This window comes from Pelophylax lessonae, assembly GCF_965119305.1.
Source record: "Pelophylax lessonae genome assembly, chromosome: 3".
NCBI lineage: Eukaryota > Metazoa > Chordata > Amphibia > Anura > Ranidae > Pelophylax > Pelophylax lessonae.
Window position 1 is genome coordinate 549,774,557 of NC_138770.1, and position 27,720 is coordinate 549,802,276.

Sequence of the window (27,720 nt, forward strand, 5' to 3'; positions counted from 1 at the left end):
CTTTATAACTGGACTGTGCTAGAACTTGACTTGTAACCCTCTGGTTAACTCAAAAGATCCTGGACTGTAGTGAGACTTGACTCTTGACACTCTGTTAAGCTCAAAAGTCCTTTGAACAACTCCCTCCTGCCCTTCACTGACTGAGGTAGCTCCTTGTACCTGCTTGTGCTGCTGCAACTTTCAACACTGCACGCTGTACACATTAACTCTTCAGGGCCCAACTGCTGGCGCCCCCTTTGACACTTCAGGGTTCTCTCACTAGGCACCCCCTCTGACACTTCAGGGTCCTCTCACTAGGCACCCCCCCTGACACTTCAGGGTCCTCTCAATAGGCACCCCCTCTGACACTTCAGGGTCCTCTCAATAGGCACCCCCTCTGACACTTCAGGGTCCTCTCACTAGGCACCCCCTCTGACACTTCAGGGTCCTCTCACTAGGCACCCCCTCTAACACTTCAGGGTCCTCTCACTAGGCACCCCTCTGACACTTCAGGGTCCTCTCACTAGGCACCCCCTTTACAGCTAGCTAGCTCCTGGATCCCTTGGACCTTCACCGGAGCGGTCCCCTCTCAGCTAAGCAGACCCCCAGGGGCAGTTACAGTACTCACAAGCTTGGAATGCTTTGCTGAAACTGGGCCCGCTTTACTCCACTGGTCCTCGGCACACCGGATCCTCTCTGCAGCTCAGCTCTCTCTGTATCCTCAGGCAAGCCACCCGAGACACCCGATCCTTCTAAAGGAGGAAAGACAGCCGTACTCTCCCTCCTGGGACTCTGCTTTCCGCCAAAGACGATGCGTTCCCCTCAAACTTATACTCACTCCCAGAATCCTGTGCAGCAGAATCTGCCTTCCTGGGGTAGATACAGGCCTGAATGTGCCACTGATTGGGTTTCATCCACTGCCCAATGAGAAGCCTTCTCATGGAGCCAGTGGGAAGACTCCCCAGTCTCAATAGCAACACCTGGGAGACATGACAGTACAGCTGAAAATCATGGCCCTGCTGTTAGGCAGCCAAGGTCCACTATACTTTGCTTAGCACCTACCTTGTAGGGTGCTACATCAGAAATGAAAGGTTAAACCTTTTTGTATAGATTTAAAAAAATATATATAAATATCCTTTTTCCCTTTTTTTTTAAGTGATCACATTCTCTCTGTTCTCAGCTGCATTAGAGCTGGGGGAGGAGAAGCAGCAGTATACTGAGCCCTGTGTTCACTGCTGACAGAACAGCGGTCTGCCGTGTTTACAATGGCAGACCGCCATTCTGTCTCCATGGGGAGCAATCCCACAAATCAGCTTCCTCTCTGGCAAATGGGCACACCTCCTGCAGCGCACGCGCCCCCACAATCGCTACCGCACAACGAAGTACGGGTTTGCAGGAACCTGCCTCCATATATCTGCGGTGGATGGTCAGCAGGTGGTTAAGTTATATTGTATATGTGATTGCGCTGCACTTATATTTTGCACTGGAGATAGCAAACATGTTACACTTTAAAGCGGCACATGCCTGTGCAACAGTGACAAATTATGTACATTTTACTATCCATTGGCAAAGCTTTAAAAGCCTTTACAAGTTACCACTTTAGATTTACGCAGGAGGTCTGCTGCTAGAATTACTCCCATGATCTGACATTCACAGTGATGCAACACGTTTGTGGGACGATTGCTGTTTGCGTGCATGCGGGACAGACGCATGGATTCGCCTTTACACACGGGGAAGTGGGGGGGCATTTTAATTTTTTTCTTTTTTTTTACCCTATCGCTTTAATTTATTTATTTTTTAATCACTTTTATTGCTGTCACAAGAATTGTAAACATCCCTTATGGCAGCAATAGGCATGTGACAGGCACTCTTTATGGAGAGATCCGGGGTTTTCTATGATACACCAATCTCTGGGAAGAGATCCTTATATCTATGTTTTTACTATGAATTCCTTCACAGAATACTTTCAAAACAACTCACAAAGAATGACCCTCACTGGTTTCTAGATTTGTATTATTTTATTTTTTTAGGTATGCTATCACTACTCTAAAGATTAAGCAATGACACCAGTATTTACTATAAATATATATAGGAGATATTCCAAAACAATGTCTCTCTTGTGCTCAAGTGGTATGCGAGAAGGTAAGTGGTCTTGTGTGGTCTTTGCACAAGCCACCTAAGGTCTTGCTGCCCCCTCAGGACCAAGCGTATCCAAATACACTGAAAAACAACAAGAGAAGGGCGCACCAACCTTGTGCATTACCACTAACATGGTTATTAATATCCAAAAAAGCTCACAAACGCATGATAATTGCAAGCATGTAAGGAAATTGGAACCAATCGCCTCCAGGACTACCAGGATTCTCCTATGGTGCTGGATGATGTGATGGTATCCGCATATATCTGGCTGATGCGTTTCGAGGGAGAACCCTCCTCGTCAGAGCCAAAAGAACTACCAAAAAAAGAGGACATGTTTTACAGGTTGTTTGCCGTATATTGTGCAATGAATGTGTATACACGGTGGGTATAAAAAAATAATCCCCCCCCCCCTTTTTTTGAAGACAGATACAGTTTTTGTTTTATCCAGCTTTATTTACTTATAACATCTAAGCAAAAGACATAGCACCAACAAGTCAATAAAACATTAAAAAACAGAATCACTGAGTTGGGAAAGGATCACTCCCTTGCGTCAGTATTTTTCTTGAACCGCCATTTGCTTTCATTACAGCCTTTAGTCTGGTGATATATGTCTCTACTAACTTTGCACATCTAGATTTTGCAATATCCCCCCCCCCCCCCCACACTCTTTGCAGAACTGCTTAAGGTCAGTTACATTTGATGGTGACCGTTTGTGGACTGCAGTCTTCAAGTCATTCCACAGATTTTGAATGGGGTTTAGGTCTGGGCTCTGACTAAGCCATGCAAGGACATTTACCTTTTTCTCCATTAACCACTGTGTGATCATTGTCATGTTGGAAGTTAAACATTATCAACTTTCTGTCAGAGGACCACAGATTTTCCTCAAGCAGTTGACAGTATTTTCCCCGATCCATTTTTCCTTCTATCCTGACAAGTGCCCCAGTCCCAGCTGCAGAGAAACGCCCCCATAACAGGATATTACCACCTCCATGCTTTACTGTAGGAATGGTGTTATTTGGATGATGAGCTGTATTGGATTTCCCCCAGACATATCGTTTGGTGTTGAGGCCAAATAATTAAATTTTAGTCTCATCTGACCATAACACCTTTTTCCATGTGGTCTCACAATCTTTAAGGTGCATTTGAGCAAAGCTCAGTCGTGACTGCATATGGCCTTTCTTAACTTCCTCACATCCGCGCTACAGCCTATATACGGCTGCAGCGCGGACTTGAATTTTCGGGAGGCCGTTTTTAAACGGCCTCCCAGAAAGACTCTCCCCGCGCGCTCCCGTGAGCGCGCATCGGGGAGAATCTGTGTCGGCCGTGTCCCTTGGACACAGCCGATCACAGATCGTGGTGAATGGCCAATCACAGCGGCCATTCACCACGTGATCAAGCCGTCCAATGAGAGATGATCTCATATGTAAACATATGAGATCATCTCTCATCGCCGGCGCTCCTTCCTCACACAGAGCCTGCATGTGTGAGGAAGGAGGGGGAGCCGTCAGCCGCCGGGGACACACAGCAGTGTAATCAGGGCACTGATCACCAGTGCCCTGATTACTAAAGGTAAAAAAATACACACATTGCCCCCCCCATCAGTGCCCACAGTGCCCGCCTCAGTGCCCCCCATCAATGCCCACAATCAGTGCCCATAGTGCTGCCAGTCAGTGCCTGCTCATCTAGGCACTGATGAGCACTGACTGGCAGCACTATGGGCACTGAGTGTGGGCACTGATGGTGCTGCCCATCAGTGCTCATCAGTGCCACCCATCAGTGCTCAGCAGTGCCACCCGTCAGTGTCCATCAGTGCCATCCGCCAGTGCCCATCAGTGCCGCCTATCAGTGCCGCCCGTCAGTGCTGTCACTCAGTGCCCAGCAGTGCCACCTCTCAGTGCCCAGCAGTGCCGCCTATCAGTGCTCATCAGTGCCGCCTATCAATGCCGCCTATCAGTGCTCATCAGTGCGGCATATTAGTACCTCCTCATCAGTGCCCATAAGTGCCACCTCATCAGTGCCCATAAGTGCCACCTCATCAGTGCCCATCAGTGCAGCCTATCAGTGCCCATCAGTGCCGCCTCATCAGCGCACATCAGTGAAGGAGAAAAATTTATTTTCAAAATTTACTCGCAGAAAATAATTTTCTGTCTTTATTCTTTTTTTTTTGTAAAAAATAAAAAACCCAGAGATGATTAAATACCACCATAAGAAAGCTCTATTTGTGTGAAAAAAATGATAAAAATTTCATATGGGTACAGTGTAGCATGACCGCGCAATTGTCAGTTAAAGTGTGACAGCACTGAAAGCTGAAAATTGGCCTGGATGGGAAGGGTGTTTAAAGAGGTTGTAAACTCGTTTAAAAATTTTTTTTTTTTTTTACAACCTGCAAGAGAAAGACATAATGAGCTAGTATGCATCGCATACTAGCTCATTATGAAATACTTACCTTAGAACGAGCCCCCGCCGTGCCGCTCTCCGGGATCGCGGCATCCGGTCATCTGATTGGCCGGATCCGCGGTGACGTCACTCCCACGCACGCGCGCGGGAGCCGACGGTCACGGCACGGGGCTCTGAAGGAACGGCACGATCAGCCGTTCCTTCAGAGCGCATGCGCCAGTGACGTCACTGGCTGCATTAAAGGTAAATATCTCCTAAACGGTGCAAGTTTAGGAGATATTTACAGTACCTATAGGTAAGCCTTATCATAGGCTTACCTATAGGTACAACTTCCTGAGGAGGGTTTACTTCCTCTTTAAGTGCACAGAAGGCAAGTGGTTAAGGAGTGGCTTTTTCATTGCAACCCTCCCATACAAGCCACATTTGTGGAGAATTTGTGATATTGTTGTCACACGCACACAAATACCGATTTTTCATAAATTCCTACAACTGCTTCAGAGTTGCTGTAGGCCTCTTGGTAGTCTCTCTGACCAGTTTCCTCCTTGCTCTTTGATCCAGTTTGGAGCAACGTCCTGATCCAGGGAGGATCTGTGTACCAAATACCTTCCACTTCTTAATAATAGACTTCACTGTGCTTCTAGGCACTGATAAAGCCTTTGATTTTTTTTTTTTTGTATCCATATACTGACTTGTGCCTGTCCACAGCTTTATACCAGAGATCTTTTGACAGTGACTTGCCACCCATAGTTGATTGTTTGCTTCAGTTGCATTACAAGGGACTGAAATGCTCCAGGAAAGATCTTTTTATGCTGAGCTAATCAAAATGACCACAGCTGATCACAGTTGAAAGTCAAATGGCTTGTGTGCTATCAAGAAGGTGATTAGCTACACGTGATTTGAGTTTACAAGTCATTTTCTCAGTGATTCTGTTTTTGAAATGTGTTTATTTTCTATACCAACTGTATTATTTATAGGTTTTGGGTTTTTAATTGTGAAATGATTTTGCTGCAGGAGACAATAATTTCACAGTTTAAGAAGCTGAAGACTCTGATCATTGATGCTTGTGCAGCACAGGGCAGGACCTTGAAGCCAGACCCCAAGGGAGAAAACTGGCCTTTGTCAGGTGAGTGCAACAATTAATACATAGTCTATAATAGCAATAGCTGGCTATACATTGTTTGGTTGGGTACACTCTAACTCTAGCACTAGCTCTGAAAAGCAATTCACTGTGTATTGCTTTTCAGAGTGTGGCTAAGTGTTCAGGAGACAATCCTGCCACCTCCTTTATGCCTGTTTTTTTTTTTTCACAAATGGCAGTTTATAATGGGCCTACTGCACTGCAACCAGGAGCCAAGCAGTTGTCTTGTGGTTGCAGCGCAGCCCTGTTGATTTAATAGGCGAGTTTGACAGTCGCTGCTGCCTGTTAATTCCACATTACAATTTGCAGCACCCACAACCCAAAGCATTACAGCCTCTGCATGGAAACGGCCTTCACTATATGGGAGGTGGTAGAAAGGGTAAAACTGCAGCTCAGCCATCTGTTTTATACCACCCCCCGCTGCCCATGAGGCCTTAGTCTTTTTTCATTCAGCCAGTGGCTGAATAACAGATTACTCCATCCACACAAACAAGGTGGATGGAGGAATTCTCCCAGTTGGAACATTGTAATCTGACAGCTGCTGGTTTCAAAATACTGATTGACTGAAGCTATTGTTCAAGAAAAATCTGTCAGGCGATCCACTTCTGAGAAGTAGGGACTGCCACACTGATCAAAATTCAGTCGGTGTTTTACCGCTACCTATCAGATTCTGAAACCGGAAGTGACGTTCGGACGAGAAAAACTTACTGCGCATGCGCCATTCTTTCCAACATGGCCGTTATGCGTTCCAATAGGTTTCCTAATGTGACAGAACACAAAGCAGCGGGGGATATCTTCTTACACCCACACAAGTCTTGAATTTTACATTTATTGTAGCAGTAAACTCACCTTATATACTGAAATAGACTATTTCATGGTGACCGAGTGAAATAGTCTATTTCACTATATAAATAAGTTTGTCGCTGAGCAGTACGGGGTGTACCAAGATGGCCGTCACCACCTTCTACCTGCAGGTTTCTCTGTGTATTTACTATATTACAATAATAATAGAATTGTAATGCTGTTATTCACTATATAAGGTGAGTTTGCTGCTAAAATAAATGTAAAATTCAAGACTTGCGTGGGTGTAAGAAGATGTCCGCCTCTGCTTCGTGTTCTGTCATATTAGGAAACCTATTGGAACACAGTAAATTGTTCCCATCCAAACGTCACTTCCGGTTGCAGAATTTGATAGCTAGCAGGATTCTGATAGAACACCGGTCCCTGCTGAACCAACTGAACTTTAGTCAATGTATGGCCAGCTAATAGTTCCCTACCTTAGTCCTAAAGTATCAGCCAGCAGGTCAAGTTTTCAGGATTTCCTTCACCTTTTTTCGAAGTGCCCTTTACACGGCAAAATTCCATTCCGGATGCCTTTCTGAATGCGTGTTTTTATGATGTGTTCCAGGATGCATTCCAGATGCTTTTTTTTAGTTTTTTGTGTTTTTTTTTTGTCACTGTACTGGGGTCCAGTTAATTTTTTTAATGCTTTTTACCGTATTTCAGTACAGTTCTGTGCAAGAAAACAACAGGTTATACTTTTTCTACTGGAACACACTGCATTGGCGTAAAACCAAGCCATTGGAACCCATATAACATTGTTCTATGCGTTTTTGATGCAGAAAAAAAATACTGCACTGCATGAGGTGTGAACGGCCCTTTGAGAAATTCCCGCTGGGGGTCCTTAAAGAGCGAGGTTTGGAAACACTGCCCTGTCGGATCAGAAGTGGCCTATACACACAGCAGTGACACATGTAAAACTCCTACATATCATGCCCTGAGGCTGTGGGCAGTGTTGATGTTATTACTTCTGTTGATGTTATTACACCACTTGATAAACAGACTTTCACCTTTTGTATATAAAGCATTGGCTGCCAAATTGTAGCAAGATAGGTTATTAAATTGTTTGTGTACACATTCTAAAATACTTGTGTTGCATGCCATAACAACAGTTACTGTATTGTTGTTTTGGCTATAGAGGGTATAACAACAATATGCGCCTTATTGCAGCATTCTAATTCTGGCATGTATTGAATAACAAAGCCAAAAACAGATGCACCTTATTTACATCACACAGCTGCCGTCTTTTTAAGTAAATGTTATTGATTTTTATTTTATTTTCTTTTTAACCACTTGCCGACAGCCCAACGCAGATATACTGCGGCAGGCTGGCTCGGGTGCGCGAATCGGCGTACCGATACGTCACTCCTCGGGAGCCAGCGTGGCAATTAGCACGAGGGGAAGCTGATTTGTGGGGCCATCGGCCGCGATTGCCGCAGGGCGCCTGCGAACACTCCCTGGGAAGACAGAGCGGCAGTCTGACGTTGTAAATGCGGCAGACCGTTGTTCTGTCACCAATCAACACAGGGCTCCTGTGTTCCCCCTATTTAGGAACACAGGTCCCTGTGTTGATTCCATAAGCCCAGCCCCATCACAGTTAGAAAACACCCCCTAGGCATACATTTAACTCTTTGATCGCTCCTGGTGTTAACCCCTTCCCTGTCAGTGTCATTAGTACAGTGACAGTGCATATTTTTAGCACTGATTACTGTAGTAATGTCAGTGGTCCCGTCCCCTGTCCCTGTCAGTGTCATTAGTACAGTGACAGTGCATATTTTTAGCACTGATTACTGTAGTAATGTCAGTGGTCCCGTCCCCCGTCCCTGTCAGTGTCAGTACAGTGACACTGATTACTGTAGTAATGTCAGTGGTCCCGTCCCCCATCCCTGTCAGTGTCATTAGTACAGTGACAGTGCATATTTTTAGCACTGATTACTGTAGTAATGTCAGTGGTCCCGTCCCCCGTCCCTGTCAGTGTCATTAGTACAGTGACAGTGCATATTTCTCTTACGTCCTCCGACAGTCGCCACCCACTCACACAGTCTTCACCAATGGGTATTGACCTTTGCTCCGCAGTAGTAGCTAGGCACAAGACTTGTTAGTAACAAAAGATTTTAGCATAGACACACCCCTAGGGGCTGTCCCACTAGTCAATACCTCCCTGCACCAGCATTCCCAACTCAGTTTGATCTTGCCTAGCTTAGGAGTAGCAGGCTTTCCTGTGCTGGGGCTTCAGTCTCTTCTACCCTTTTTTGATTTTATTTCAAGTGTTTTTTCTCTTTACTTTACTAGCTGTTATTTTGTCAGCTCTTAGTTAGGATCTTCGGATGAAGATGCATCATGCAGAGCTGGGTATCGGCCTGGCCGCCCTGGATCCCAGGGCTGAGGGCCAGATGGATCCCCAGCCTGCCATTGAGCGTTCAGCTACGGTTTGCCCTGGCGCCATGAACGACCCATCCCTGCTCGCTGCAGGGATGCTGCCTGTGAGGTGGCTACCTCACCGGACGCTTTCTGCGGTCATGTGCTGCGTTCTCCTGCGTCCTGGCTGCTGCACTCCCTGTCATGAAGGACAGCGGTTTGTCGTTTTTGAGACGGCTCCCCACCCCATCCGGTACGGTAAGCACCTTCTGTGTGGGGACCATGTGTTTTGGGGGTGTCAGTCTGTGGCTGTGTGTTCCCCCCCCCCCATGTCTGTTGTGTGCGGGCTCCTTACTGTGATCCCTGCGGGGGTTGTCTGCCTTTATTTGTGCGGCTGGGGGATCCCTCTCGCTCCGCTGTGTCCCTGTGGGGATGTGGGTGCAGACATGTGCGGCGGCGGCCGGCGCGCCGCACGGCCCGCCATTTTCTTCCTGTGTACTGTGGTTGCGGCCTGTTCCTGGGCCTTATGCAGAGCGCAGTTGCGTTGGTGTGTAGCGCCCCAAGTGGATCACGCTGTAGCCGTTTTAAACAAGGCTACCCTGGTTCCTACGGAGGATACCCCGGTTTTCCGGGACCCTACGGACAGGAGGTTGGAGTCTCTTGCCCGTCACGCATATATGGTGGCTGGCTCTATGCTCAAGCCTATTTTTACTTCAGTTATGGCAGCCGAGGCGGTGGCGGATTGGACGAAGGTGCTCAGACGCACCCTGGTAGCTGATTCAGCTCCGACGACCACGCTGGCTATGGTGGACCAGATCCATCAGGGGGTCATGTACTTGTGCGATGCGGCCTTGAATGAGGCCCCTTTGGCTGCACGCCTGTCTAGTATCGCGGTGCTTAACCGTCGACTGATCTGGCTGAAAAGTTGGTCGGCCGACCAATCTTCTCGCAAGACGGTAGCGGATTTTCCCTACGCGGGTTCTCGCCTTTTCGGCGAGGCTTTGGATACTCTGGTGAAAGGAGTTACCGGGGGTAAGAGCACTCTCTTACCCCAGAATCCGAAAAACAAGTCCTTTCGTGGCAAGCGGAACTCCTCCTTTAGGCCCTCTCAGGGGTCCTTTCGTGCCTTTCGGTCACAGTCTAAGGGCAAGCCCTTCAAAGGCCAGGGCACCCAGAAGAAGCCGTGGGCAGGTAAGCAGAAGTCCGGCCAAGTCGGTTCTGCGACCCACTCCACGTCCGCCTGAAGGGACGCCCTCACCCGTTTCTGGGGTGGGGGGACGTTTGCGCGGTTTCCTCCAACCTTGGCTGTTCCGTATCCAGGACAGGTGGGTTCAGGAAATCGTTCGATCAGGTTACAAGATCGAATTCCTTTCTCGGCCGGCGGGCAGATTTTTTCCCTCAAATCTTCACCTGCCCCCGGAGCGTTTGCGAGATCTGCACCTGGCGGTGCGGGACTTGCGGGCCCAGGGGGTGGTGGTCCCGGTGCCTCATCGGGACAGGTTTCGGGGGTTTTACTCCAATCTTTTCACTGTGCCCAGGAAGGAAGGCAAGGTGCGTCCGATCCTGGTCTTAAAAGCTCTGAACCGCTTCGTGCGTGTTCGGAAGTTTCACATGGAATCCCTGCGCTCAGTGGTGGCTGCCCTGAGCCCGGGGGAATTTCTGGCCTCTATCGATTTAAAGGATGCGTATCTACACATCCCCATTTTCGTGGGTCACCAGAGGTACCTTCGATTCGCCATCGCGGAAGACCACTATCAGTTCGTGGCGTTACCTTTCGGTCTCGCTTTGGCTCAGCGGGTTTTTACCAAGGTCCTGGCGCCTGTTCTGGCTCTGTTGAGAGCCCAGGGCATTGCGGTCTTGGGGTATCTGGACGATCTCCTGTTAAGATCGAGTGCCAGCCAGAGCCTATTGGCCGATCTGTCCACTACGGTGCAGACGCTCCAGGAGTTCGGGTGGACCATAAACGTTCCGAAGTCGACGTTGTGCCCTTCGGTTCGCCTTCCCTATCTGGGGATGGTTCTGGACTCTGTTCAGGCGAAGGTCTTCCTTCCGGAGGACAAGCTCGGGACGCTTCGGGACGAGGTCAGGTCCCTCAGGGACAACCGATCGTCGTCGGTAAGGACATGCATGAGGTGTCTGGGTCTGATGGTCTCGTCTTTCGAGGCGATCCCTTTTGCCCAGTTTCACACGCGGGATCTCCGAGCGGAGATTCTTGCCAAGTGGGACGGGCGACCTCAGTCTCTGGATCTGCGGGTCTCACTGAGCCACCGCACCAGAAGGAGTCTTCTGTGGTGGCTCCAGTCCCCGGCGGTGTCGGGGGGCAAATCTTTTCGTCCGTCGTTCTGGACGGTGGTCACCACGGATGCCAGCCTGTCGGGCTGGGGTGGGGTCCTGGGCAACTTGTCCGCCCAGGGAACTTGGTCAAGAGAAGAATCCTCCCTTCCGATCAACGTTCTGGAATTGAGAGCGATAAAGCTTTGTCTTCTACAGTGGTCGGAACGGCTTCAGGGCCGTCCGGTTCGGGTTCAGACGGACAATGCCACCGCTGTGGCCTACATCAATCACCAAGGGGGCACCAAGAGTGCCCGAGCAGCTCGGGAAGTGTCAGAAATTCTGTCCTGGGCCGAGACACACGTTCCGGCGATATCGGCAGTGCACATTCCGGGGGTGGACAACTGGCAGGCGGATTATCTGAGCCGCCAGACCCTGGATCAGGGGGAATGGTCCTTACACCCGGATGTGTTCCAGATATTGTGCGCGAAGTGGGGTTCCCCCGATGTGGACCTGTTCGCGTCTCATCTGAACAACAAGGTGGAAAGATTCGTGGCAAGGACGCGAGATCCTCGGGCGGACGCGTTGGTGGCGCCCTGGCTTCAGTATCGCCTGATATATGCCTTTCCTCCGATTCAGCTCCTGTCCAGGTTCCTTCGCCGGTTGGCCTCGGAACCGCACACGGTGATTCTGGTGGCTCCAGACTGGCCTCGTCGGTCTTGGTACGCAGACCTCGTTCAGCTGGCAGTCGGGCCTCCGTGGCGACTGCCGGTGCGGGAAGACCTCTTGTCTCAAGGGCCGATCTTCCATCCTGCTTTACAGTCGCTGGCATTAACGGCCTGGCCTCAGAGAAAGGAATTTTATGGTAAGATTTTACAAAAATTCCGTTTTTTAGCACTGATTACTGTAGTAATGTCAGTGGTCCCGTCCCCCGTCCCTGTCAGTGTCATTAGTACAGTGACAGTGCATATTTTTAGCACTGATTACTGTAGTAATGTCAGTGGTCCCGTCCCCGTCCCTGTCAGTGTCATTAGTATAGTGACAGTGCATATTTTTAGCACTGATTACTGTAGTAATGTCAGTGGTCCCGTACCCCCCGAAATTGTCAAAAAATCTCCGGTGTCCAATTTGTCCCCCGAAATGTTGCAGTCACGCAAAAAAACGCTGATCGTCGCCATTACCAGTAAAAAAAAAAATGAATAAAATGACAAATCTTTCCGCTAGTTTGTAGACGCGATAACTTTTGCGCAAATCAATAAATATACACTTATTGGGATTGTTTTTACCAAAAATATGTAGCAGAATAGAAATTGGCCAAAAATGATGAAAAAAATAGATTTATACATTTTTTTTTTATTGGGAATGTTTTATAGCAGAGAGTAAAAAATATTGTTTTTGGGGTTTTTTTTTTCAAAATTGTCGCTCTTTTTTTGTTAATAGTGTAAAAAATAAAAATCGTACAGGTGATCAAATCCCACTAAAAAAATTTTATTCAGTTATTATCCAAAAAGGTAGGCCTTGACTCTGCAGTTTTTGGAAAATCCAGATCAGATTGTAATGTGTGTGGTCAAAAGTGGTTGTAAAGTCAGAAGGTTTTTTTTATCTTAATGCATTCCATGTGCAGCAGCCCCCCTAATACTTACCTGAGCCCATCTCTATCCAGCAATGCTGCAGGATAGATTTGGCTGCCCGGGACTTTCCCTCTTCATTGGCTGAGACATTGGCTCCCACTACTGTCTATCAAAGTCAGTTAGCCAATGAGGAGAGAGTGGGTGTGGCCTAGCCGCAGCTCCGTGTCTGAATGGACACACAGAGCTGCGGTTCGGCTCGGGTGCCCCCATAGCAAGCTGCTTGCTGTGGAGGCACTCAACAGGAGGGAGGGGCCAGGAGAGCTGAAGAGGGACCCCAGAAGAGGAGGATCCGGGCTGCTCTGTGCAAAACCAACTGCACAGAGGAGGCAAGTATAACATGTTTATTATTTTTAAAGAAAAAAAAAAAAACGAGACTTTACTATCACTTTAAAGCTGGTCATAGACCAGGCCCGGATCTAGGGGGAGTGCATCCACTAATTCATGAGACTTAATGGGGGGGGCAATTGATGTAAGGGGGCACCCTAATGTGGACATTTTATGTAAGGAGCACTCTGATCAGCACATCTGATCTAAGGGGGGACACTTATAGGAACCTTAATGTAAGGGGGAACTCTGATGAGGACTCCTGATGTAGGGAGGGATTCTGATAGGGACACTTGATATAATCGGGCACAAGTTTAATCATCCTAATCAAATGACAGCCTAGTAATAGCATTCTTTATTCACTCCTACACAGCCTCTGCATCTGTCAGATGTTACATGATTGTAAACCTCAGACATGAAATTTTAACAAAGCATATACCTATATAGTGTGTACTTATCTCAATTAAGAGCATTACTTGTCACTTTTGTCTGCTGATTTGTTTCTTTGCTTCTGCTATCCACATGAATCACTTCTGACAAATTTTCGTGACACCAAGAGAAAAAAGGTGACTGGGGAGGGAGCTCCATCTGAATAACAGCCTCAGCTCTGGTCCTGTGTGCTGTGTGGAGGGGTGTGTGTCCCTTCCCTCCAATCAGCTGTCAGGTTCTCCTCAATAAGCTCTGCAGAGTGTAACTTTTGCTCTCTACCCCTTTTTTCTGAACTCTCAGACAAGCTCCCCCCCCCCCCAGAACAGATAGGTTCGATCCGACCCAGTCTTACACCCTGAAGCAGCAGTGCTGAACCTTTTTGCCCTAGGAGAACCCCTAAAGCAAGTTTCAGGTCTTGGACCTATAACAAAACCAATGTGAAAAAGGCCTCTTATATTGGTGGTCAGTTGGAAGAATGCAACCCTTAGGGCAGTTTCACACAGATTTCAGCCTGTATAAGAGCAGTGTGAACAACAAGCTTTGACAAAGCAGTTGCGGAGCTTTCAGCAAGTTTTGTTGAACCGTTTAAAGTACCATTCAACTCCAGTTTGCAAATGTTAAACACAGATCCTAATGGGAGTGCTGATTGCCACTTTAAGCAAGCTTCTAGCAGGCTTTAACAAGCTTCAGGTAGTGCTGAATCCAGCTAGTGCTTGTTTAACCACTTGACGACCAAGAGCCCAATGGTCATCCTGACAGAGCTCAAGTGTTTCTCTGTGGAGAGGGGGGAACCTTCCAGAAGAACAACCATTTCTGCAGCATTCCGGACTGTATGGTAGAGTGGCCAGACGGAAGCCACTCCTCAGTAAAGGCACATGACAGCCCACCTGGGGTTTGCCAAAAGACACCTGAAGCACTCTCAGACCATGGCAAGCAAAATTATCTGGTCTGATGAAACAAATATTGAACTCTTTGGCCTGAATGGCAAGTGTCATGTCTGAATGAAACCAGGCGCCGCTCATCACCTGGCCAATACCATCCCTACAGTGAAGCATGGTGGTGGCAGCAACATGCTGTGGGAATGTTTTTCAGCGGCAGGAACTGGGAGACTAGTCAGGATTGAGGAAAATATAATTGCAGCAATGTACAGAGACATCCTTGATAAAAACCTGCTCCAGAACGCTCTGGACTTGGACAAAGGTTCATCTTCCATCAGGACAACAACCCTAAGTACACAGCCAAGATAACAACGGAGTGGCTATGGGACAACTCTGTGAATGTCCTTGAGTGGCCCAGCCAGAGCCCAGACTTTCCCCTTACTGAACATCTCTGGAGAGATCTGAAAATGTCTGTGCACCGACGCTCCCCCATCCAACCCGATGGAGCTTGAGAGGTCCTACAAAGAAGAATGGGAAAAACTGCCCAAAAATAGGTGTGCCAAGCTTGTAGCATCATACTCAAAAAGACTTGAGGCTGTAATTGGTGCCAAAGGTGCTTCAACAAATTATTGAGCAATGACTGTGAATACTTATGTACATGGGATTTTTTTTGTTTTTTATTTGTTCATAAATATGCAAAGATTTCAAACAAACTTCTTTCACGTTGTCATTATGGGGTATTGTTTGTAGAACTTTGAGGAAATGATTTTAATCAATTTTGGAATAAGGCTATAACATAACAAAATATGGAAAAAGTGAAGCAATGTGAATATTTTCTGGATGCACTGTGTATGTATGTATGTGTGTGTGTGTATGTGTATATATATATATATATATATGGTATTTTTTTAAACTAAATTTTTCTGGACAAAATACACTTATTATTAAAATACATTTTAATGCACAAAAACACAATAGCCAATTGTTTGTTAACCAGTTGCCGACTGCGCACAGTATATTTACTTAGATCGACGTCACTCGCCTGTCACTGGAATCGGAGCCAATAGCGGGTGAGCGCGTGCCCGCTGAGGCACTCGCCCGCCTCGGCTCGTTCAGGGAGGAGTGTGGGCGTGTGACCGGCGGACCTGATGTCCGCCGGTCACTCGCCGATCGTCGGTACAGCGGGAGAAAGGCAGAGCGGCTTATGTAAACAAGCCGCCTTGTCATTCTCCCCTGTGTAAAAATGAAGATCAGACGGTTCTACTATGTAGAACCGTTGATCTTTGTTTTTACACCAATAGCCATGTCCCATTACAGTTAGAAGCACGCCCCTAGGACACACTTAACCCCTCCCTGTCCAATACAGTTAACCCCTTCCCTGCCAGTGTAATTTTTGCAGTAACAATGCATATATATAGCACTGATTACTGCAGTAATGTCACTGGTACCCCCAAAAGTGTCAAAAATGTCAGTCAAGGGTCCGATCTGTCCGTCGCAATGTCGCAGTACCGCAAAAACAAATCGCAGATCGCCGCCATTACTCGTTAAAAAAAAAAACACCAAAAATGACAAAAATCTTTCCCTTTGTTAGTAAACGCGATAACTTTTGCGCAAACCAATCAAAATACGCTTTTTGCAATTTTTTTTTTTACCAAACATAGGTAGCGTAAAACAATTTGGCCGAAAATGTTAAAAAATTTTGATTTTTACATTTTTTTGGGGGGAATTTCATATAAAAAAAAGTGAAAAATATTGTTATTTTTGCAAAAATTACGCTCTTTTTTTGTTTATAGCGCATGATCAAAAAATCGCACAAGTGATCAAATACCACCAAAAGAAAGCTCTGTTTGTGGGAAAAAAAGGACGTCAAATTAGTTTAGGTACAGCGTCGCACGACCGCGCAATTGTCCGTTAAAGTCACGCAGTAGAAAATCACAAAAAAAAACCTGGTCAGGAAGGGGGTAAAATCTTCCGGGGCTTAAGTGGTTAAAATGTAAAAGATGATGTTACATGAGTAAATAGATACCAAATATGGCACGCCTAAAAATTGCACCTGCCCGTGGAACAGCAACAAACTACATAAATTATATTATCCATAGGCAACGCTTTAAAAGCCTTTACAAGGTACCACAGGAGGTCTGGTGCTAGAATTATTGCTCTTGATCTGATGTTCATGGCGATACCTCACATGTGTGGTGCGATCCCTGTTTATGCACGACGCAGGACCGACGCGTGTGTTCACCTTTTCATGCAAGCACAGAGGTGCTTCAACTTTTTTTTTTCCTCATTTTATTATCTTTTTTCCTTTTGACACTGTACCTTAAATTTTTAAAAATCACTTTTATTGTTATCACACGTAATGTAAACATTTGATAGCAGTCTGTTAGACCCCAGATGTCTCCTCTGCCCTTAAAAGCTTTGAGTCATAGCAAAATTGGTATAATCCGATGCGTCTTTAAATCCAGTAATGATTTGTTTACAACCAGCAAAGCGACGAGTATTTAGTCACTTCCAGTTTCTTAGACCATAGAGATGATCGGCTATTTAGCCACTAGGATTGCTTTTACAAAAAAGTGCTCCTCCGACTCTAAAAAAAAAAGATTTTAGGATGATGGCAGGGTGACAGGCATCATCCCAGTATAACCACTGAAAGACCCGTCAATAAGTGTTCAAAGTGATTATTAGCACTTCCATTAGAATCTGTGTTTAACATTTAAAAACTGTGCCTTAATGATTCTTTAACTACTCCACAAGATTTACCCCCCTTCATGACTAGGTCATATTTTCCTTTTTGGCACTGTGATACTTTAAGTCCCGGTTCACACTGAGGCGACCTGGTCTCCTCACAGGTCGCCGTAGGTCGCCTCCCATAGGGAAGCTGCGGACCCGTTCTAATAGGAGCGACACAAGTCGCTCCGACTTAGAAAAAGGGTCCGGAGCTTCTTTGGGGCGACCAGGAGGCGACCGCCATAGACTTCAATGTTATGAAGTCCGTGGCGGGCCGCTCCAAGGTCGTGGCGCGCTGCTCGCACCGCGACCTCGGAGGTCGCGGTGCGAAGTAGCGTCGCCCCTATGTGAACGGGGCCTAACTGACAATTGCGTGGTCATGCAACACAAACAAATAATATATCATTTTTTCACCAAAAATAGAGCTTTTGGTGGTATTTGATCACCACTAGGTTTTTTTATTTTTTGCGCTATAAACAAAAAAAGACCGACCATTTTTAAAAACAAACCATATTTTTTACTTTCTGCTATATAACATATCAAATAAAATTTAAAAAATCAAATTTCTTCAGAAATTTAGTCCAATATGTATTCTGCTACATATCTTTGGTAAAAGAAAAAATCCCAGTAAGCGTATATTGATTGGTTTACATAAACGTTATAGCGTCTACAAACTATGGTATATATACTGGAATGTTTATTAATGTATTTTTTTTATACTAGTAATGGTGGCGATCAGCGACTTATAGCGGGACTGTGATATTGCGGTGGACAATCTGACACTAACTGACACTTTGTGGTAACCAGTTACACTAAAAGAGTGATCAGTGCTAAAAATATGCACTGTCGCTGTACTAATGACACTGGCTGGGAAGGGATTAATATCTAGGGCAATCAAAGGGTTAAATGTGTACCTAACCAGTGTTTGTGTGTTTACTGTAAGGCTCCTTTCACACGGTCCGCTGTCCGGTGCAGACGGATGACAGCTCCCTCTCTGCACTGTGTGCGGGAGAGGGAGGTGTCAGAGCCCCGCTGCTGTCTATGGGGGAATCGTATCCCATCCGATCCCCTGGACGGATGTAAAATAGGGTTTCCATCCGTCCGGATTTCACCGACAGGATCGGATGCGAATGTCAGCGGGTGTCAGCGGACATGTCTCCGCTGACATCCGCTGCCCCATAGGGATGCATGGAGGATCCGATCAGATCCACCTAAAAAACTGACAGGCGGATCTGATCGGATAATTTGTGTGAAAGAGGCCTAAGGTGGTTTTACTAAGGGATGTGAAGTTTTTTATTCCCTGCTTTGCAAGGAAACAAAAACAATCACATACCCGCTGACAGGACAGAGCTCTGTCCAGACTTCTTCCTCGCCCATCAGCAGGTACTACACATCTAAGAAACCAGAATAGTCCTGACGCTGGACCTCCGGATAAACAATTCTTGGGGTACTCAATCCATGAACCACATGTGTATAAAATGGTATTGATCGTGATAGTAATGAAGTTAATATAGTATCCACCACTCACAGTGCAGCCAATCCCTGGCATGGAATGTAAATGCACTGGACTGAAACTAAAAAGAGGGGTGGTATGAGTGGACAATCACCCCAAGATTAAAACACAGTCAGTGGGGGGTAAGCAATAAGAATTTATTCATATTACCAGATAAAATGAGGGAACAACGCTTGGTCGTCTAATCTTGGGCGTCAGATGGAGTTGGATGGCCCCATTGGAAGAGACCTCTAGGGGAGCAGATGGGAGACCCTGATGGAGAAGATGAGCGAAGACAAAGCGCAAGCGCGCAAAACATGTAGTCACGAGGAGAAGCTTGTGTTCCACACTGGTTCCTGCTCTGGGCATGGCTGACTGACGGTGGTGTGACGCTGTTCCCGGAAGTGATGCGGACTCCGGCGGCTGTGTGACACGGCCCGATACACACGCCGGTTCTCCATCTGGCTTCCGCCCCTCTTCTATTAATATGAATAAATTCTTATTGCTTACCCCCCACTGACTGTGTTTTAATCTTGGGGTGATTGTCCACTCATACCACCTCTATGGGCCACCCCTCTTTTTAGTTTCACTAGTGCACATCCGTTGGCCATCACCCGCTGATTGGCCTGTGTTGTATCTAATCACAGCACAGCCGGTGTGCCCCCTACCCAATAGTGCCCGATCACGTACTAGGCATTTGATCTGGCACAAGAGAGCCACTTTGCTGCCGTATAATGGCGTTATGCGGTCGGCAAGTGGTAGCTTTAACAAAGTTTGCTGAAAGTTCTGCAAATGCTTTGTCAAAGCTTGCTGTTCATACTGCTCTTATACAAGCTGAAGCTCATGTAAAACAGGCCTTACAGACAGTTAAAACAATGATTAGTGTCATGCTGCTGGCTCTGCCAAGTGGTATAGGCCAGTGATGGGGAACCTTGCACCCCAGATGTTTTGGAACTACATTTCCCATGATGCTCATGCACTCTGCAGTGTAGTTGAGCATCATGGGAAATGTTGTTCCAAAACATCTGGGGTGCCAAGGTTCGCCATCACTGGTATAGGCCCTACACCCTATTGGCTTAGGTACAGTGCCCCCATCTGCACCATGCTAGCTAGGGCTGTAGTAAAAATTGAAGGAGAGAGAGGTGTCTCTAAGTGCAGGTATCCAATTTAATGAAATAAAACGACAATAGAAACTTACATCAAGGTAAGGGTGGACAAGCGCATCTAAGGCGGTGGTGAGGAGTCTGATCCCAGAGAGTCCTTAGTCCTGCAGAGCGGTGTCTGGGGCGCATGTTCTGAAACCGGTTGCACATTGGTGAAGTCACGATCCCACGCCTGCAATGTCCCAAGCCTCGTTCTGGTTGGATTTCCACCACCGTGACAGCCGGCTTTCCACGGAGACCACTAGAAGCTATAGATGCCCCAGACACCACTCTGCAGGACTAAGGACTCTCTGGGATCAGACTCCTCACCACCGACTTAGATGTGCTTGTCCACCCTTACCTTGATGTAAGTTTCTATTATCGTTTTATTTCATTAAATTGGATACCTGCACTTAGAGGCGCCTCTCTCTCCTTCAATTTTTACTACAGCTCCGGAGACCTGGTTTCAGTCTTTCCCCTGGATGGCAGCCCTAAGCACATGGACATCCTAGCCAATACCCAGCATTTTGGATTTAAAAAAAAAACCTTCCCCTTTTCCAAGGTACCCCCCTCTCCCCCACATCCCCCCCCCCCCTTGTACTGTTGGCTTTAGCGGCTATGTCCTTGTTATACCTAGCTAGAGCGGTGTCTGGAGGGTGATTTTTTGCCATCTGCGACACTTCACAAGCAACAAAATCACAAAATTAATTTGGCATATCAGTCACTCTGTTGCTCTCTGAAAGGCTGCAGAAAGTGAATCACAGTAACAATACACCAGTTCATCTAGCAACAGAACAACTTCAAAAGATAATGTAAGGTAAATCTTTGAGAATCTATCGCTGGTGTAGTGCCATGTGTGACTTCAGTGCCCAAGTAACCTAGTCCTTTGTAGACATGGCCTGGCTCAGCAGTTGGCATTCAGCCAGAAGGAGGTGACTGGAAGTGCCAAGGCATTCAGTAGTTTGTTATTTGGGCAGTGTCAAGCAAAGATGTTGAAATCTTTTCGGCCTTACTATTGCATAGAAACACCAGGTATTATTTGTTTTTCTAATGCTTTTTGTTGAGGTGACACGCATAGAATGTTGCTGAGCCATTAGTTAGGTTTATAGAGGTACATATCACTTACATCAATAGCATGGCCGTGTTGGTGATGAGTGAAGAGTTCAGTTTTATTCATAGAATCCCTGTGTGATTTATAATCCCATCCAGATCACTTCCCTTCTTGTGTTCTATGACAAGCTCTCTATGAATTTGCCTCATTCTTGTCGACACAGATTTGGTTTAAACACATACTCTGATACATATACCTGTTTGTTCTTTGCTTCTAGATGACATTAGCATTATTGTACCTTAATCCTCGCAGTATTCACTGCAATTATATTAAAAAAATATAGATACTTTAGGGGAGGACCTAATCATTCTGCTGCGTTGGGCAAATAATAAAACCTGGTATTTCAGAATAATAATTCCATGTAGTGATGTATAAAGACATATTACTTTGTATCCAGTTTTCATTCAGGCAGCAGGAGAGAATTACGAAAAAAAAAAAAAAAAAAAGATTCTGAACAAAAAAAATTCTATAATACCTTAAAAATAGAACTATGGGCAAAAGCAAAAAGGACATTCCTAAGGAAGTCCGTCACCAGCATTAGTGCAAGGCTCAACACCCTGTCACAATTTAATGCTACATGTATTATATTATCTTTATATTATACTATCAGCTATTTCTATATGTACTGCATATCAGTTAGTTCACACCTACAGTACATGTTATACTAACGATAATGTGTGTGGCCACTGGTATGTTGAAGAAATTTATAGAATGATAACATAATACAATATATAGTAGTAGCATAAGTTTATAAAAAGAAGTATGAATTTGTGATAGAGGACAATCAAATAGTAGAGCTCCGGTGTGAAGAACTATTACTGTGGGTTGATGAAAAATGGAGTAACAATACAATAAAATTAACTACTGAAGCCACAACACAATAAAAAGAGCCTCAATACCAGGACTATCTATCCTTGGAAAAATGTTCTAATAAATACAGCAATAAATTGTTTATAATATAATGAATAATGGTGGGGGGGAGTCATTGGTATCAGTAAACTCAATCCAAAATATCTATAAAAAAACTAACTTTGACTGCCAACCCAAAAATCTACAATATATTTAAAAAAAATTGTTTTGAGACAGAGGAAAGCCTAAAATCACATTTTATTAATATATTCCTTAACCGCTTGCCGACCAGCCATCGCAGTTATACGGCAGCAGATCGGCAGGTTTCCGTTAATCGCCATACTTGTACGGCGGTTCGCGGGAGCGATCCCGTGGACGCACGTGTGCCCACTCGTCAGCAGGGAAGCAAAACCATGGGACCAGCGGCCTCGATTGCTGCTGGGCACCCGCGATCGCTCCTTGTGAAGAGAGAACCGTTGTTCTCTCAGATATCAACACAGAGCTCCTGTGTTCCTCCTATTTAGGAACACAGGTCTCTGTGTTGATTTCACAAGCCCATTTCCCCCCACAGTTATAAAACACCCCTTAGGCTCATATGTAACCCTTTGATCGCCCCTGGGTTAACCCCTTCCCTGCCAGTGTCATTATTACAGTAACAGTGCATATTTTTACCCCCGATTACTGTAGTAATGTCACTGGTCTCCCCAAAAGTGTCAAAAATGTCAGTTAGGGGTCTGATTCGTCCTCCGCAATGTCGAAGTCCTGCTAAAAATCGCTGATCGCCGCCATTACTAGTAAAAAAATAAATAAAAATTACATAAAACTTTCCCCTAGTTTGTAGACGTGATAACTTTTGCGCAAACCAATCAAAATACTCTTATTGGGATAATTTTACTAAAAATATGTAGCAGAATACAAATTGACCTAAAATGATTAAAAAATTAGATTTTTTATTTTTTTTAATTGGGAATGTTATATAGCAGATAGTGCAAAATATTGTTTTTTTTTTTGTCCGAATTGTGACTCTCTTTTTGTTTATAGCGCAAAAAATAGAAATCGCACAGGTGATCAAATACCACCAAAAGGGGGGGGCGTGGTCGCCGCGTAGCCGCATGGACGCTTGAGCTCGCAGCTCCAACAGCCCTGAGAGAACATCCATCATCATCGGCGCCCTGACTCAGCACATCGAGCCCCCACTTACCTCCGCTGAACCCGCATCACTCCCTGCCTTTGCTGCCATGGCGAGGAAGAAAAAGGACGGAGGCCAACCGCGGCAATTGCAGCATTTCTTCATGGTCCAGGACAAGCATAGAGGACAAGATGGCGCCGGCGGCAACTCCCCGGCCTCCTCTAGCGGGACGCCCGGCTCGCAGCACGGATCGTCACCCCCAGCTCCCCAGAAGGCTGGACATCCCCGCTCTCCTTCCACATCGACCCCGCTGTCCAGGAGCCCAGGAAAAGCGGGCCCAGGATGACTGAAGGTACAGCATCTGCGGAGGTAAGCCCGGGAGACTCCTCGTCCCTGAACTCCACTAGGGAACTCATTGTCAACTTTGACACGTTCCCTGTAAGCGATCGCCCGGTTTCAGAAGCCAGATTGAAGGACATGATGATGTCCTTCCGTGCATCCATGCACGCGGACCTCATGGAATGTGTGGGATCTTTCAAGGTAGAAGTTAAGGCCACGGGGGGACGGATGGACAAGGTGGAATCTAAGATGGGGGAGTTCGCAGCCTCCCATAATGAACTCATTGACGCCCATTATACTCATGAGGAGGAACTGGATAGACTTAAGAGCAAAATAGCAGACATGGAGGACCGCTCGAGACGTAACAACGTCAAGATTCGAGGGGGGGCCTGAATTGGTCCAAATGGGAGATCTAGAGCAATACGCCCGTGACCTGATACATGCGGTCCTCCCATCTATCCCCTCCACGGAGCTGGTGATCGATCGAATCCACCGCCTCCCTAAGCCATCTCACCTTTCAGCTGACATCCCAAGGGACGTGATCATGAGAGTGCACTTCTTTCATGTAAAAGATCGGCTAATGGCGGTGTTCAGGAAGATGTCCCCTATACCAGAGAAGTATGCCCGGATCCAGCTCTTTGATGATCTGTCTCAGCATACCTTACAAAAGAGGAGAAACCTCCAACCTCTCACCAAAGCGCTTAGAAACCACGCCATCACATATAAATGGGGGTTCCCGGTCAAGCTTACAGTAACATATAATAACAAGTCATTTGTTGTTACATCATTGCAGGAAGGCCTGGATCTCCTACGTACATGGGGCATCCTCCCGAATCAGGACTCAGCCCATTCTGCACCCTTTACCCAGGTTTCCCCTATTCAGGCGGACTGGCAAATGGTTTCCTACGGGAAAAAGGGTAAAAAAGCTCCCTCGAGCTCGCCACTCATTAGCAACCTGCAGTAATTCTCTCGGAGCGTCTGGCTACTCAGACCATTGGTGCTTTCAACCCCTCCACCAAGATGTGCAGCACGACTGCTTTCGAGCTTACGCTCTCCTTTTTACTGACTGTGTTTCTGTTTCTTACCCATGTTTTTGTTTCCTTAACCTTTCCCGATACCATCCCTGGTCAGCTCACCCTCTGGATGCCCAGGACCTGGACTCACCGCCTTGATCCTCCATGTGCCACTGGACACCTGCCTTCTGCACCCCATGGTCGCCTTCCAAAGGACTTCCTAGAGATGCATCGAGACACAGGTACCTTTATCAGTCCTTTGACTCATACACATGCCTGTTAAGATTACCACCTTTAATGTTAGGGGCCTCAACCACCCGGCCAAACGGGCATCTATGTGGAAAGAGGCATTGAAACTTCATTGTGATGTCTTGTGCATCCAAGAGACACATCTCCAGGCCACGTCTGCGCCGGTAATGACGCACAGACAATTCCCACATATCTTTCAAGCCTCGGCCTCTCAAAAACGCAAAGGTGTCCTCATCGCAATCAAAGATTCGGTAGCTTTTTCCTTGTTGGATACTATCACCGATCCAAATGGTCGCTATTTGATAGTGATCTGTGAAATCAACAACATGCCATTCACGATGATAAATGCTTACTCCCCTAACAAGCACCAGATCAAATTCTGGAGGAAAATATTCCACCTAATGACCAAACATGGGAGGGGCTTCCCAGTGGTGTGGGGAGACTTCAATATCACGTCTGACCCTCAGATGGACACCACCTCCTCTCCCCGCCGCTCTCCACCTGCTTTGCAGCCCCTGCTCCACTCAGTAGATATGTATGATACCTGGAGATGCCTCCACCCGGGAGAGCAGGACTACTCCTTTCACTCCCAACGACATAACTCCTACTCCTGCATAGACATGATACTGGTGGACAAACGGTTGCTGCAACTTGTGCAAGCCTCGGATATACATACCATTACGTGGTCGGACCACGCACCGGTCTCTGTGGTGTTGTCCGAGTCAGGATCCCCTGGCCCTGCTTTTTTGTGGAGAGCGAACAGTCAGGTCCTGGAATCCTCTCAACATGCTCCCTACATCGCACAGTGCTTGCGGGACTACTTTTTGACCAATGCAGGTTCCGTATCAGACCCCACAGTAGTCTGGTGCGCACACAAAGCCTTTATCCGAGGAATCCTTATTCAGCTATGTGCTAGACTTAAGAGGCAGAGGAGCCAGCAGCTAGACCACCTGCTTAAGGAAATTAAGAGGTTAGAACCCCTGAACAAATCTTCCCCGTCACAGACGTTGGCTCTTCAACTTACCCGTCTGAGATCGGATCTTAGGCAACTCTTAGTGGAACAACAAGACAAACTCTTCAGGGCTCTGAGGATTTCCCATTACTCCAATGGCAATAAGGCAGGCAAATTACTAGCTCAAAAATTGAAGGCGAGGCGGATCAAAAATAAAATCGCATACTTACTAGACCCTGTTACCAACTCCAAAATTATGAACCCTCAAGCCATCGCCGACTCATTTGCTAAATATTATAGCTCTCTTTACAACCTAAAAGAGGATCCCTCCACTCCCCAACTCACCGACCAATCCATTTCTGAATTCTTGTCCTCCATAAATCTGCCGCAGCTCACTGCCGCCCAGTTGCGGGAACTTAATGCCCCCATATCTCCTCAGGAACTTGTTAAAGCCATCCATACATTGCCTAGTGGGAAATCTCCGGGCCCTGATGGCCTACCAAACCTCTACTACAAAAAATTTGCTGATGTCTTATGCCCACATCTGGCCTCGGTGTTCGGGTCGGCTGTCTCCTCTGCCTCCATGCCTGTTGAGATGTTGCAAGCATATGTTGTGACACTGCCTAAGCCTGGGAAAGACCCCACGTCTCCTCCCAATTTTAGGCCAATATCGTTATTAAATACGGATGTTAAGCTGTATGCCAAGGTTTTAGCACTAAGATTGTACCCCATTCTGCCTACCTTAATACGAGAGGACCAAGCTGGATTTGTAAAAGGCCGACAGACCTCGGATGCAACGAGGAGAGTGATTGGTGTGATTGACAGGGCTGGGTCCGGTCGGGTGCCTTCTCTGCTGTTATCTTTGGATGCGGAGAAGGCATTCGACTGGGTCCACTGGGCCTACATGGAGCAGGTGTTGCGGAGGTTCGGTTTCAGAGGTCCTATTATATCTGCAATAATGGCGTTGTATTCCAATCCCTCTGCCAGGGTGTACACCTCCAATATGCTTTCCCAACCCTTTCCCATTACAAACGGCACGAGGCAGGGCTGCCCGCTATCCCCATCGATCTTTAACCCCTTCCGTACCGCGTCATGTAAAATGACGTCGGCACAAATCCTTTCTCGATCCGGGCCGACGTCATATGACGGCGCCCGGATCTCCCCGCTACTGCGCGCCCCCGGGGGCATGCAGCGCGGCGATCGGGGGTGAGGCTCGTCCCTCGGACTGAGCCCAACCCCGATCAAGGTAAACAGCCAATGAAATTGGCTGTTTACCACGTGATCGGCTGTGTCAATCACAGCCGATCACATGAGCGGCTCCAGCGCGAGCCGCTCGTTCCTTCCTTAATGCGCGCCCCCGGGGGCGCGCAGCGCGGCGATCGGGGACGAGGCTCGTCCCTCGGACAGAGCCCATCCCCGATCTAGGTAAAGAGCCAATGAAATTGGCTCTTTACCACGTGACCGGCTGTGTCCAATCACAGCCGGTCACAAATGTCATCAGAGAACACGGTAACTAGCTGTCACCGTGTTCTCCTCCTCACACACTGATCCTGTGTGAGGAGGAGATTGTGGTAACAGCTAGTTACCAATCATAGTGCACCCCAACCACACTGATTGCCCCCCCCCCCAATAAAGAGCACCTGTCACTAGCCCATCAAAGTACCCGAGTACCTGTCACCAACCCATCAGGTACTCAGATGACAGGTACTCGGGTACTCTGATGGGCTGATGACAGGTACTCTGATGGGCTGGTGACAGGTACTCGGGTACTCTGATGATGGGTACTCGGGTACTCTGATGACAGGTACTCGGGTACTCTGATGACAGGTACTCTGATGGGCTGGTGACAGGTACTCGGGTACTCTGATGACAGGTACTCGGGTACTCTGATGATGGGTACTCGGGTACTCTGATGACAGGTACTCGGGTACTCTGATGACAGGTACTCGGGTACTCTGGTGACAGGTACTCTGATGGGCTGGTGACAGGTACTCGGGTACTCTGATGACAGGTACTCGGGTACTCTGATGACAAGTACTCGGGTACTCTGATGACAGGTACTCGGGTACTCTGATGACGGGTACTCGGGTACTCTGATGACAGGTACTCGGGTACTCTGATGACAGGTACTCGGGTACTCTGATGACAGGTACTCTGGTACTTTGAGTACCCGTCATCGGAGTACCCGAGTACCTGTCACCTACCCAACAGAGTACCCGAGTACCTTCCACCTGCTCATCAGAGTACCTGACACCTGAAGTACCCGAGTACTTGCCACCTGCTCATCATTACCCATCACTACTCATCAGTACTCATCAGTACCCATCAGTACC

General features: G+C 47.0%; 1 protein-coding gene across 3 annotated transcripts in view; it reads left to right on the plus strand.

Annotated features, from left to right (window-relative positions):
* Positions 1 to 27,720, plus strand: part of FAM120B (family with sequence similarity 120 member B) — a 401,073-nt gene that overhangs the window by 332,059 nt on the left and 41,294 nt on the right. For all 3 annotated transcript variants that reach the window (XM_082251418.1, XM_082251420.1, XM_082251419.1), the window contains exon 8: positions 5,527 to 5,638. In XM_082251418.1, the coding sequence (XP_082107544.1) occupies positions 5,527 to 5,638 (112 nt within the window). The remainder of the gene's footprint in view (positions 1 to 5,526; positions 5,639 to 27,720) is intronic.